This window comes from Aythya fuligula, chromosome 14 (genome assembly GCF_009819795.1).
Source record: "Aythya fuligula isolate bAytFul2 chromosome 14, bAytFul2.pri, whole genome shotgun sequence".
Classification (NCBI taxonomy): Eukaryota; Metazoa; Chordata; class Aves; order Anseriformes; family Anatidae; genus Aythya; species Aythya fuligula.
This window is the reverse complement of record NC_045572.1, coordinates 14,756,816-14,769,069: the sequence shown is the minus strand read 5'-3', so window position 1 is coordinate 14,769,069 and position 12,254 is coordinate 14,756,816. Positions and strand designations below refer to the sequence as shown.

The window sequence follows — 12,254 nt, the reverse complement described above, 5'->3', positions numbered from 1 at the left end:
GTGCCCCATAAATCATCGATGCTTATCTCCTTTCAAAGGCTGTGTGACCATTTGGTAACTGATGAGCCATAAAGCACCCAAGTGTCACTATTAGGAGACAGTCTTAGAAAATAACAGATCATTTACGTTCACTGGGGCCTCCATTTAATTCCATGCCAGATTATGCAATCTAGCAGAGGTTTTGGCAGCCTGCTACTTGTGAGAGATGCAGGTTTCTGCATCAATTTCTCCTACAGTGTACCTAAATCTGAAAAAGCAAAAGCAATTTTGCCATTAAAAGCAGTCGTTTGATGCTAAGTGAATACGGATTCTAAAATGTCTTCAGAGACAGCTGAGTCACACTAAATAAGAAGCTGATTCTCCTTCTTTGTTGAACTTGTATTTCTGATAGTTTAAACCATTAAGCAAGATGAGATGTCGAAGATATTTGGAATAACACAATTTTTAACCACTAATACATGCACAAGCCTCCAGACAAGTGTACCTCTTTCTCCTAAACTGCTCCAAAGGACCAAGGACAACGAATAAATCTGAAATGACTAGTCAGTGGCTGAATAAAAATGTCTTCCACCAGTTTATTTCATTTTACCCATTTCTCTTACTTTCCCTTGCCCTATCATCGGATTCACCATGCTTTTTTTTGGCAGTGAAGAGTAGATGGCCTTCCTATTAGATGAAACAAATAAAGATTCGGTGGTTTTAACATGATTAAATCTTAGAACACTTTTCCCACCATTTAGAAGAACAATGAACCTTCAATTACAGTAGTTCAATTAACATAAATCTTCACAGGCCCTTTGCGTTCTTCCCTTGTACAGTTTCATGGCCTCTGCCCTCTTTTAATAAAGTTCTTGTTATTGCTGCTGGTGTCCTCATGGCCACTGGGTATTGGTACATCAGAGACCTTTGTTACTGCTCCTGACCAATGCAGATACATCTTGCAAAAAATGTAGTGTCTAGACTATTAAAGCAGGTACTTTACTTGTGCAGAATCTTAACGGAGGAGATATTAAGGTTAAGTTCACAATAACCACAGACCCGTGGATCTGCATGTATTAGGAACATTAAGCTATGCACACGACATAGATGTGCACACACACACACCCCACATACCATTCATTCACTGCGTGCGATGAAATGCAAACATCAGAAGGTCGGAGTGGCTGCCACTGGCCCTGTCCAATGGCTTTATTTTAGAAAGAACTTTCCCATTGCTCCCTAAGGATGGTAAATTTGCAACTGCAATTAAATAGGACCCTGGTAATTGCAGTGAATTGTTCTCTTTCTATTCTCTTTCTATTCACTGGTGTCTGCCATAGTAGAGGTGCAGGAGCACAAAATCCAGCATCTGCCTGTCCATTGCCGTACCCCAGCTCGGTGGCTTTTCTCTGGGCACGGGATGAAACGTACCTCCCTGTCCCCATCACAGACACGTGTCAGAAGTGTCCAGCTGAGCTGCATGTCAAGTACATGGATTTATGTCACTTCTGAGTCGTGGCTGTGTTATCTGCACAAAGTACGTCACTGGTATGCCTTACCTCTACAAAAGGCGGTTTTAAATATATTAAAGTTCACGCATAAACCATCCTCTGGCCTTTCTTCACAAAAAAAAGAAAAAGAAAAAGAAAAAAAAAAAGCTGTTCCCTTTAATAACACCACAGAGGTAAATGTAATTCTCACAAAGGGGGGCTGCAATTTGTACTACAGCTATGTGGAAAACCAGCAGTGGCCAGTGATCAATCCTCAGACATCACTGAGCTGGTTTCTGACCCAGAAGCCATTGAATTCAATAGAAAATGTCTGATTAGTTTCACTGGTCTTTGCAGCAGACGGCTCCAAAGGCTAAGTAAAGGTCTAAGCAGAAGCAAAGGTCTCTGGGCCACAGCGTTCCTCCCCTCTCCCTGTGCCAGCAAAGCAATTTCATGAAACTGAGCCATGAGGCTGTATCTGAGCTCTGAAAATCCCAGATTGCACAAGATGGCATGAAAAGAATGAGGGAACCTTGAGGACTGTTTAGGAAAAAAAGCCAGACAAATTAATTACAAACAATTTGCTGTTAACTTCTGGCAGTGTCCTCTCTCTGGAATGCAAAAGGATTCACCCAAAGTGACCCTTTCCCTCCCGGAGACCTGCTCCTGGCTGAGCACAGCTCGGGCACCCAGGTACCTGCCACCCGTCTCCTGCCATGCCAGGCCTGGCCTGGAAGACCTGTCATTCACACATGGTGACCAGGTTTAAAAACAACGAGCAGCCTGCACTGCTTGTCAAACAAGTGGAGAATCATTGCCATCTGCCTTTTCAGTTTTTAAAAGTGCATTTTTCAACACAACACAGCAACAGCGTGGCAACAGTCTTCATGCCCCAAAACCAATTAGCTGCACTTCTGTTGTCAGTTAAAGCAGAAGAATTAACAGTGAAATGAACATTTTTGTTCTAAGAGGCCATGTCTGCCACGATCCTGGAACACCAGAGCGATTGCGTTAGTTCTCACCCAGCTCCCATCCAACCCAGTACCTGGCCTCCTACAGTGCCCAACAGCGTTTGCAGGAAGATATAAGGCAAAACCAAAACTGATACTTTCCTCAGTGTATTCTCCAAGGTTGTTGTACACTGCAGCTCAGGGATTCCTAAGTCATGGCTGGATCTTGGTGTTTAATAGTTCTTGATGGATTAAAGACCTCTCAGAAATTTCCCTAAATCAGTTTTAAAACTCCTGGCATCTGCAACATCCCATGGCGATGAATTCCACTTTAATTATATGCTTTGTGGAAAAGTACTTCCTTTATTTGTTTAAAATCTGCCACCTGATAATTTTATTTGATGTTCCCAGGCTTGTGTTATGAGAAATGGAGTGTAATTACTCTGTGTGCAGCTTCTTCGTGCCACTTACAATTCTGTAACTTTATCTTCTTAATCTAAGCCATGACTTTCTTTTCAGGGTGAAAAGTCATAGTTTATCTAAACGTTCCCTATTCAGAAGTTACAGCTTGTGCTTGCTTTGTTTGGGCCTCTTCTACTTCAACTGCTGCTTTTTAGCAGTGGGCAGCAGTGAGACGGGGACAGCCTGAGCTAAATCAGCAGAGTATTTAAAATGCATGCCCCGTGTGGAGTCATACGGAGCCAGATCAGTGCTCTCTATCTCCCCCTTGTAACAGTCACTGAGCACCAAGCTTAGGTTCTGCTAAAGCTACCCCCAACCCTCAGATTGGATATTGGGAAGAATTTCTTCATGGAGAGGGTGGTCAAGCATCGAAACAGGCTGCCCAGGGAAGCAGTGGAGTCCTCATCCCTAGAGGTTATTTAAGAGAAGTGCAGATGTGTCACCAAAGGACATGGTTTAGTGATGACACTTGGTAGGTCAGGTTAATATTTGGACTTGATGGTCTTGAAGGTCTTTTACAACCTAAATGATTCTATCATTCTGTGAAACTTGGCTTTCCATGCCAATGGCAATGCCAGTGCCAATGGCTTTATTAACACCCAGCTCCAGGCCTGGCACTGCCCTCACTGAGTCACATTTAAAACAAGAAGGACTGCTCACCATCGACATGTTCATAGGGGAGCCAGTGGTGCTTTGTGTTCTGATACTCAAAGTAAGGATCCCACTGCCTGCACTGCTCCTCTCTGAAGTCTTCGAAGTCCTTAGGGCAATCCTGAGTGTTGCAGAGCTGGAACTCGTAGCTTGGCCCCACGCACGTACGGCCTCCGTTGGCAGGACTGCAGAGGAAGGAAAGCGATGGTTAGTTTTGCCATTAATGCCTGAACAGAGCATCTATCAAATCCTCTGAGACACAATTTAATTCCTAGTCATGTCAACAAGAAGTTGATGAAGCCAGTGGTATATTTGGGGTACTTCCTTCCACTGTTTTTATCAGTACATGATCTAGTTTAATAATTGCTCTGGTATTTGTTTCTGTTGAAACAGTCTGGGAGACCATTGGAAAGATTTCTGTCTGTATACATCATCACATCTGGGATAAAAGAAGCAATCATTTAAAAACCCGCTGTTGCTCTTTAGCTCTCACAGAGCAATTTCTGCAAGTAGAGCCTCCAAGCACTTGAAATAAGCAAGAAAACCCATTTTTCTTGCTGTGGCCCAGGAAAGGAAAGCACAAGCAGCCGAAGCGACTCATTCACATTCACCCCTAAGCCAGCAGCAAATCCAGAAATGGAGCCCAGATGAGTGCTGTATCCACCAGACAGCCACACAGCCCACGCTGGTACTCTGTTATCTAGCAACACAGAGCTCAAGTTCTATCTGGATTTGCACCCTCTTCCAGGAAACACAGAAAACACTTTAAATAGTACACTAGCCTTTCCTACACAAAAAGAGATTCTACAACTAAAACTGAGTCTGCAATTATAAAGGTCACTTTCATGTTGCCAATGCAATAAAGGCTTAAATTAGAACTGGTACATTTTTTTCTTAACAGAACAATTTCCATCATAAAATGCGGCTTCATTGTCAAAACTGAGCTGTTGTCTTTGCTTGTTTTTTAATCAAGATTATTTTCAACACTAAAGTCAATTTCAATTGCTTTATCCTGTACAAAAATGTTCAAAAATTCTCCAGTAAAATCATGTAATTCTGAATATTGTTTCACTTTCTGCTGTCTTGACCTTGATATTTTATGATATAGCAATAATTATGTTTAATATCATTTATATATATGGATCTATATTAAATATGTCATAGTTCCAGTGTTACTGAAATTAAGTCATTCTACATCATCTAGATGATCCATATGTACGTTATCAAAGCAAACCAATTCAATATTATTAAGATTAACTTTGGGGAAGGTTCTGATCTCTAGAGCTTTGTTCCAACTTGAAATGAAAGCAGTTTGAAAATGTCAGCATATTCCATCTTGTAAGACTTTCTTGTTGAAATATCCAAAAAGGTGGATTAAACAAAATAATTAAAAAAAAAATAATCCAGCAAATCATTGCCATTATTTCACACTGATGTTAGAATAAGACATACATAGGGCTCTGAAGTTTTACTTATGCTTTATGCAATAATGTAATAGCACTTTCAAGATCCTTGTACTGGTATAAACAGCTTAATAGATGGATAAACTGAGAAACAAAGATGATTCATGACTTGCTAAAGGGCCAGAAGTAGAAATTCTAACAAGTACCACTCAACGTGTTTTACTGTATGGTTGTACTAGCAATTTAGCAAGGATTCTCACCATTCATTCATGCCATGTTAGAAAAACATGTGGGTGTAGGTGAACTTACTGTGGGTTGTCACATTGCCGTGTCCTGTACTTCACCCCTGTGCCACAGGTGCGAGAACAAGAGCCAAACTTACTCCATGCCCCCCAGTGTCCATCCTGTTTCAAGATGTCTGGTGTCAGCCAGATGCAGTGACCTTTAAAGCAATGCTAAAAGAGAAAATTGGACAGGGAATGGAACGATTAGGTGATTAAAGCATGTCATAGGAGAAGCTGTGGTACAATAAACTTCATTTTAGGCAAAAATAATGGATTTTTTTCACCTCTCCAGGAGAAAGCAATGAAACCCATTGCCATATTGTGCTCATGATCCCAAATTCCCTCAAATTTTACAAACTTATGTATGTTAAGTATGCTCGTATATGCTAACAGGATTAAAGCCTAGCAAGTTTGTTAAACTGCTCTCAGCATTACATGCCTTTATCACATGTCTGCAGCAGTGATTTCAACATAACTGATACTCATTTAACAGAGTCCCAAATCTTGGAGGCTAAAGGTAAAATTCTACCACTGCTATTGCACGCAGCGATGGCAAGAGCTCATCCTGCAGCACAGCCTTTCCCAGTAGCTCCTGTAACTCTGCATACATGTGCCTGCAATAAATGTGGTTTGTAAAGTGGCATGAAATTAAAGCCAACTCTCATTTTAGACATTAATGATATTTAATAAAAAACTCTTGCAGTTTCTCTGGGGATCCCAGTAAAACTGACTGAAATACCAGGAAGCCTTTGTCAGAAAACAGCCCTGGACAGTCCCATTTCGGAGCAATTACTCCCAACCTATGAGGCTTTTTCTTTTCTCTTACCTGATTTTTAATACAGTCATTCTACAGAGGCTAAAACATGAAATTTGCTAAATTCCCCAAACCCGTAAGGTGTTTACACATTTCTTTAAAGGCTTTTGTAGCTTCAATACCAATATCCTCTCCACTGCCTCCTCTCATTAAAGAAACCTGCCATTGCCTTTCGACCAATTTCTCCAGTCCCTAATCAAGGAAGTTTTTCTTAGCTCGAGTCAGGATGAATTCTTCTCAAAGATCACAGCTTCTGGCCCTTTCTGGTATTATTTCTGCTTACATAAAAATCTACTGATGAAGTGCGGGTGCTAGAAAATATTTCCAGCACAACAAACGACTTTGCCTGAGACTGTCGCAGTCTGTCTGCGTTAACGGTTACTGTCGGGATAAGGGCTCTGGCTCACGCGCACAGATGGCTACAACAACAAGTGCAATCAGTCACTTACTTTCCTTAACATTCAAGTCAACAACAACATTTTACACAGCTTAACAAGCCCTGGAATTCAGGAATTTGGCAGGCAGCACAAGCTGAGCATATGGTTAAATACATGCTGCCAGCAAAAACAAAATCAGAAGATATATAACAGGAGAGCGTTCTTAAGCATAGAGCGATTAGTGATCTGGAAGACAAATTTAAAAGGGATGGATAATCATTAATAATGCTGAATTTAAAAAGAGACTCATTAGTAAAATGGTGACAAGACACAGCTTACAGATTTGCTAATCTGCTCAATGACTCGCTCTTTATTCACGTAATTTATTTTGTTACTGATTTGGTTGGACAAGGAGTAGAAAACAGGGTAGAAATTTGGTTTCAACTATTTGTTATTTCTCATGACTTCAAATATTCAAAGTCAAAACCTATGAAGTAGACGAGTTACCACAAAGCCAATTATAACAATCCTGCTCCAGAGACGTAATGGGCAGATTTTTTTTAGCTGTTTGACAGAACAAGAGATAATGCAGCAAAGCATGAAGGAAATGCAAAATGCTAACACGTCCTTTGCTTTTTTGAGTTTTGAAGTTCAGCGCTGTACCCTTCAGGGACTGTTTACTTATGGCTTTATACAGGTTTGTTTGAGCAAATACTTTGAGTCGTCTGGCCCTGTGTAGGAATGAGACCACTCGGAGGGATGCAGGGGAAGCTGGCAATGCAGCAGCCTGGCAGCACGGATCTCAGCTGAGCTGGGAAGATGAGATGTGATGGCTTCTGAGCCCTGCTCGTTTAAACATCTTTTTATCGGGGTGCTGAATCCTTCAGGTGTAAGTTCCACAAGAATCAATGAATCTGTTTCAAGAGCCACGTAGCATATGCTCACTGTGTGATGCTCCAGGATCCAGCACTTGGATCTCCTCGGCAGAGGAAAGGAGAGACATGTGATGTTGTGTTTTCCAATCTCTTTCCCCTGTTTTAGCCAGGAATGGGGGATGTGGGTTTGCACCAGCCTCTAATAAACCACCTTTTTGACACTGTGACTCGTTCCTGAACTGGAAGGCAAACACGGAAAAGTGTTATTGACTTTGCTGTGCAAAGAAAAGAGCAGCACGGAGTTTTACTGGAGAAGCTGGTCCCACGCCGATTGTCGGGAAGCTGAGGCAGAGCTACGAGGAGACACACATTTGTGTACAATGAGTCATCACCTGCTCTGCCTTTTTGCTTGTGGATTGTAAGAAAGGAAAATGATTCACAAGTCTTAAACTTTGCAGACCTATGCAAGAAAAAGCATAAGGAGGTAAAATGCAAAAAAAAAGAAGCAATCTCCAGTGTAATAAAGGAAGCTACAGCTGCCCCTTCCTATTGCTACTCCATTAACTACATAATGAGCTGGAAATGAGCCAGTTTCAACCACCATTCCCTTCATAAACAGGGGTTTCATTTAAACAGTGAAGCATACTAAAGCAATTTTTTTTTTTTTAATATGAAAAAAATTGAGTAAATGCAAATTGTTTTCTTAGTGGAAGAGAAGATGACTTCTTGTAGTCTCGCCTGTTTTTCTGGCATGCAGGACTGTCCAAAACAAGTGCAATTTCCAGGAGAGGAAGCTTAAATCTCTTTCAGTAAAACATTCCACTGCTGTTTTCAGCAGTTCTTTGAAACAACTGCTGTGGGGGCCAAAAAAAGAGCCTGTGTGTTCCTGTGGGCTTAACACATCTGCAAGATAATTTTTCAATAAAAGACTTGCAGATTTTCCTTCAGTATCTCTCCTTATTTTATACCAGGCTGCAACTGGCAACCCTTCTGTCTGCCTCATAGCCCAGCTATCTGCCAGGCAGCCCTGTGTCCTCACCATGGCTGGGGGCTGTCAGCTATCCCTGCTCTGCTGAGAGCGTTTCAGGAGAGGGCTATTTATTTATTTGTATTTCCCATCACACGCAGGCTGGCCCTCTCCACTCCATCTGTTTGAGAATAATTAGTTGCAAGGGATAAACTGAAAGCTGTAACACTGCAATGTACCCTGAGCCAGTAAAAGTTTCTTCAGTGGAGAATCAAATATTCTTACTGTTTCTGTGGTGACTAACACAGCATACACTTACCCATCTGTCTCCTGTCTCCAAGAGGAGCTGAGGTCAGCTTTCTCAGTGGGAAATTATCTGGATTGCTTTGAGTACACATTAGTGTTTTCAGAAACCCTTTTTTCTACCTCCATTTTTCTTCTCAATAATATCTTTTTATGTCAATATTTAATCATTCTCTTCCTTTCCTGACAGGCCAAAAATACTTCCAAGTTCTACTCCGCTAATCTCTGCAACATGGGGCAAGTGCAGAGAGTACCTGCTAGGTTCATCTTGGATCCTTGGCACGTGTGCCAAATTCAAGAGCAACATCAGCTTGGTTGGCACAGGAAAGTAGCAGGTTCTTACATCTCTCCGAGAAAAGAAATAAAAGAATGTCAGGCAGTGCAAACCTTTGTGTTTGTCACTATAGCAAGCAGATGGACTCTAGCATGCACTCTCCTTGCATGAATGACTTCCTTTTTTACTTCTGTCTGTGGAAAGCAGTTAGCTGCTTCAGCCAATACAAATGTCTCCCCAGAAGAGTAATAGCTTTAAAAAAAAAGGAAGAACAAAAAACTGATGATGTATTTCTAAAGGTTGCCTGACTTCCAAAGCCTGAGCCTACCGGTGGAGCTGTCAGAATTGTATACGAGTAAATAAATCATTAGCTGAAAGCATATGTGTTTGTTTTGTTTTTTTTTTTTTTTTTAATCTGCAGAATGTTGTGCAGTTAAGCTTTGCATAATTATCTCTTGTCTGCATGTTTTTCAATGGCGATTTATGGAGCATCTTTGACTTCACATGAAGACTCCAGCCCTCTGTGTGCTTAACTTTACACACTGGAGCTATTTTGTGGAAGTTGATGTGACCATTCAGACACAGAAGTAAGTGCAAGTTGCTGCCTCATTGAAGCTTCAGAAAATCAATACAGACTTTCCTCTTGCTACTGAAAACTCAATCTAGTTTTAAAAATTGGGTTGAGAGCAACATGAAATATTTTATTTCCTTTGAGATTCTATAAAAATAGTAGTTTTCTTCACTAGCTGGGAAGCCCTGAGAAAATATTTTATTTTTCTGTCACTAAACCCAGCAAAGTACTAGTTTGTTGCCAATTAACATAATGTATCTGTTTGTTCACTGTCTCCATTTGCACAAGGAGACATTAGAAAGATTTTTCAAATGGTGGAGCCTCATTCTTTTAACAACTTATTTCAAATAAACACATGCACAGGACAGCTTACAAATATTTACCTACATTTCTTTACATACACATCTGTATGTAGGCATACACGCAGAGATGCACACATACATACAGCACTACAAAGTCTGATATCCCTTCCATTTCTAAATTGCAGTGCCTTGGTCCATGACACAGGCTGGGCATGCAGAAACATGGCACTTATCAAAGTGGCTGCTGAAAATGAGTTACAAATACAAATCTCAAGACTCAAAACACCAGGCTTAGGGGAAAATAACACCATGTGCCCTTGTAGTCTCCTGACCATCGCTTTCATTTCTGGCATTTGGCCCCCTCAGCTGCTGCAAAGCCAGGATGTTTCTTTGACACATCAGCACTGTTTTGATTGGTCTGAGCTTAAAATAGGCGCTGGGAATTAGTGGTATGAAATCATGAAAACTGCACGTCTCTGAAGTGGGAAACAAATGGATCTTTTTGAATCAACATCTTTAAATGCTTATGTTCCTGTTCCCTTCTTTTCTGGCATTACTCCAAGAAAAAAAAAAAAAAAGTGGATGGAGTTTGAAGTTATTTTCCTCTTCCGCATGCTGAGATATCATGGGAGATGTATCTTAGTGGAAATTGCCACATTAAGTCCCAACTTCAGGCAATGTACGCATTTTACAGTCACAGTTCTTTCAGCTAAAAGTCTCTGGTATTATCCCAATTGGTGAAGATAGGGAAGAGAGAAAGGCCAAATCAAAGGCGGGGATGGAAAGGAAATGAAAAGGTGAAAAAGGACTGATCTGATGTGCTTGTATTAAAACACCAGCAACCCCTAATAAATACGCCGGTCAAACGCTGAGCCCAGAAACACGAAGTCAGTTGCAACGCTTACATAATCACTCAGTCTATTGAGCCTTATCTAACAAAACGGTTTTCATTTTATATCATTTTCTCAGGTTCTGCTGGAAGGCTGCAATAAGTTTATTTATCAAAAAAACTGGGACAGCTCCTCTGGGAATAAAACAGTTACAGTCCTATCATCTACTGAAACTTCAGGATGTGCACATACTCTCCTGCATCGCCACTGAACTAGAAACCTGGCTGTCTGTGCAGTTAGCTGAAGCCTTGGATCCTAAGTTCCAGTCCAGAGAAAATTTTTACAGCTGAGTTGCATAATATCCTGACAAACTGTTTATAATGGAAGCACTGGACTGATTGTTAACTGTGTGGTTACAAGTTCTTTTTTTATTCTCACTTCTGTGCAAATGCTAAAATGAATTAATGGCTTGGGGAAGTAAGTGAAGTAACAAACTGGAATACACTTGTATTTTTCTGGGGGTTTCCTGTGCATATTTAATAGAGAGTCAAGATACAGAAAAATGTCTGAGGTGAATCCAAGGAAATTGCCTAAGATTGTGTATTGTAATTTGAAAATATATATTTTTCAAACAAGCAACAAAGCTGTTATGACATAAATAATCTAAAGAAGAGAAAACCAAAAGGGAGTGGCTTATACAGAGCATGGCTTACTACGGAAGGAATCTAGCATTAAATTATGTTTTCATAAAAAAGGCATTTCAAACCACAACAGCAGCTGCTAATACGGTTCATTTATCACATAAATGATGTCATCCATTGGGTTTTACAAAACATCCTTCCACGTAGCGACATCTTCCTCTCCCCCTCAAACACCACATCCAAAGCCCACTGAAGTCAGACTTTTCCGCAGACTTCAAAGGTCTTGGAGTTCAGACCCGCTGTGAGCACAGTGTGACCTCCTTAGAGGGTAACTAAGACGTGGAGCAGGTCCAGTGTGATGGCTGAAGGGTCTGAGCTGTCTGAGCCCTTGCCACTTTGCTCCTTCCCTTCATAGTTTTTCATCTCTCCCTTGACTCTCATCAAGCTAGCAAATCCACCTCCGCAAATCTGCATTTCCTCCTAGTCCCTCTCTGCTGTCATGTCAGCTCTCTCCAGCTGGCACTCAACTCCCACATCCATCCTTTCCCTTGGGGCAGGCACTGCATGCAGCCTTAGTTTGGCTGTGATCTTCAAAACCTTACTGCTTTCAGCCCCCTCAGCACCATGCAGGCCAGTTGGCATCACCACACTGATACAAACACAACCTTCCTTCCCGTCCCCAACCACATACTTGTCATGGGCAAGTGAAAATTCCCCATTTTTAGCTCCACGGTGGCTTGGCAAGAAGACAAGGGCAACGCAGAGATGTGCAGATAGTGCCATGACTTGACTGAGGACAGGGTTTGATGGCCAGGTGCCATGCAGGACACACCAGCCCTGCATCCTTATTTGCATCCAGGAGCTTGCTTCACACCTCAGCTGGTCTCAAATCCTCAGACAGGTTTTTCTGTTGTTAAACTGACTGTATTGTATCTTTGGCCTAAATGGGACTCAGGATCTTGTGAGTTACAATGCAGCTCACAGCCAGACCCTCCCTGAAGCTTTATGGGGGGGACAAAGAAAAGCCATGAGGTTTTCCTTTAGGCCTTCTCCATTATATTCTCCAGTCATCTGTTTCATG

General features: G+C 41.4%; 1 protein-coding gene across 1 annotated transcript in view; it reads right to left on the bottom strand.

The window, feature by feature from the left end:
• ADAMTS2 (ADAM metallopeptidase with thrombospondin type 1 motif 2) overlaps positions 1-12,254 on the bottom strand; it is a 177,223-nt gene that overhangs the window by 19,964 nt on the left and 145,005 nt on the right. Inside the window, exons 11-12 of the mRNA XM_032196684.1 lie at positions 5,245-5,390; positions 3,542-3,717 (exon numbers count right to left, since the gene is read on the bottom strand). Coding sequence (XP_032052575.1) covers positions 3,542-3,717; positions 5,245-5,390 — 322 coding nt within the window. The remainder of the gene's footprint in view (positions 1-3,541; positions 3,718-5,244; positions 5,391-12,254) is intronic.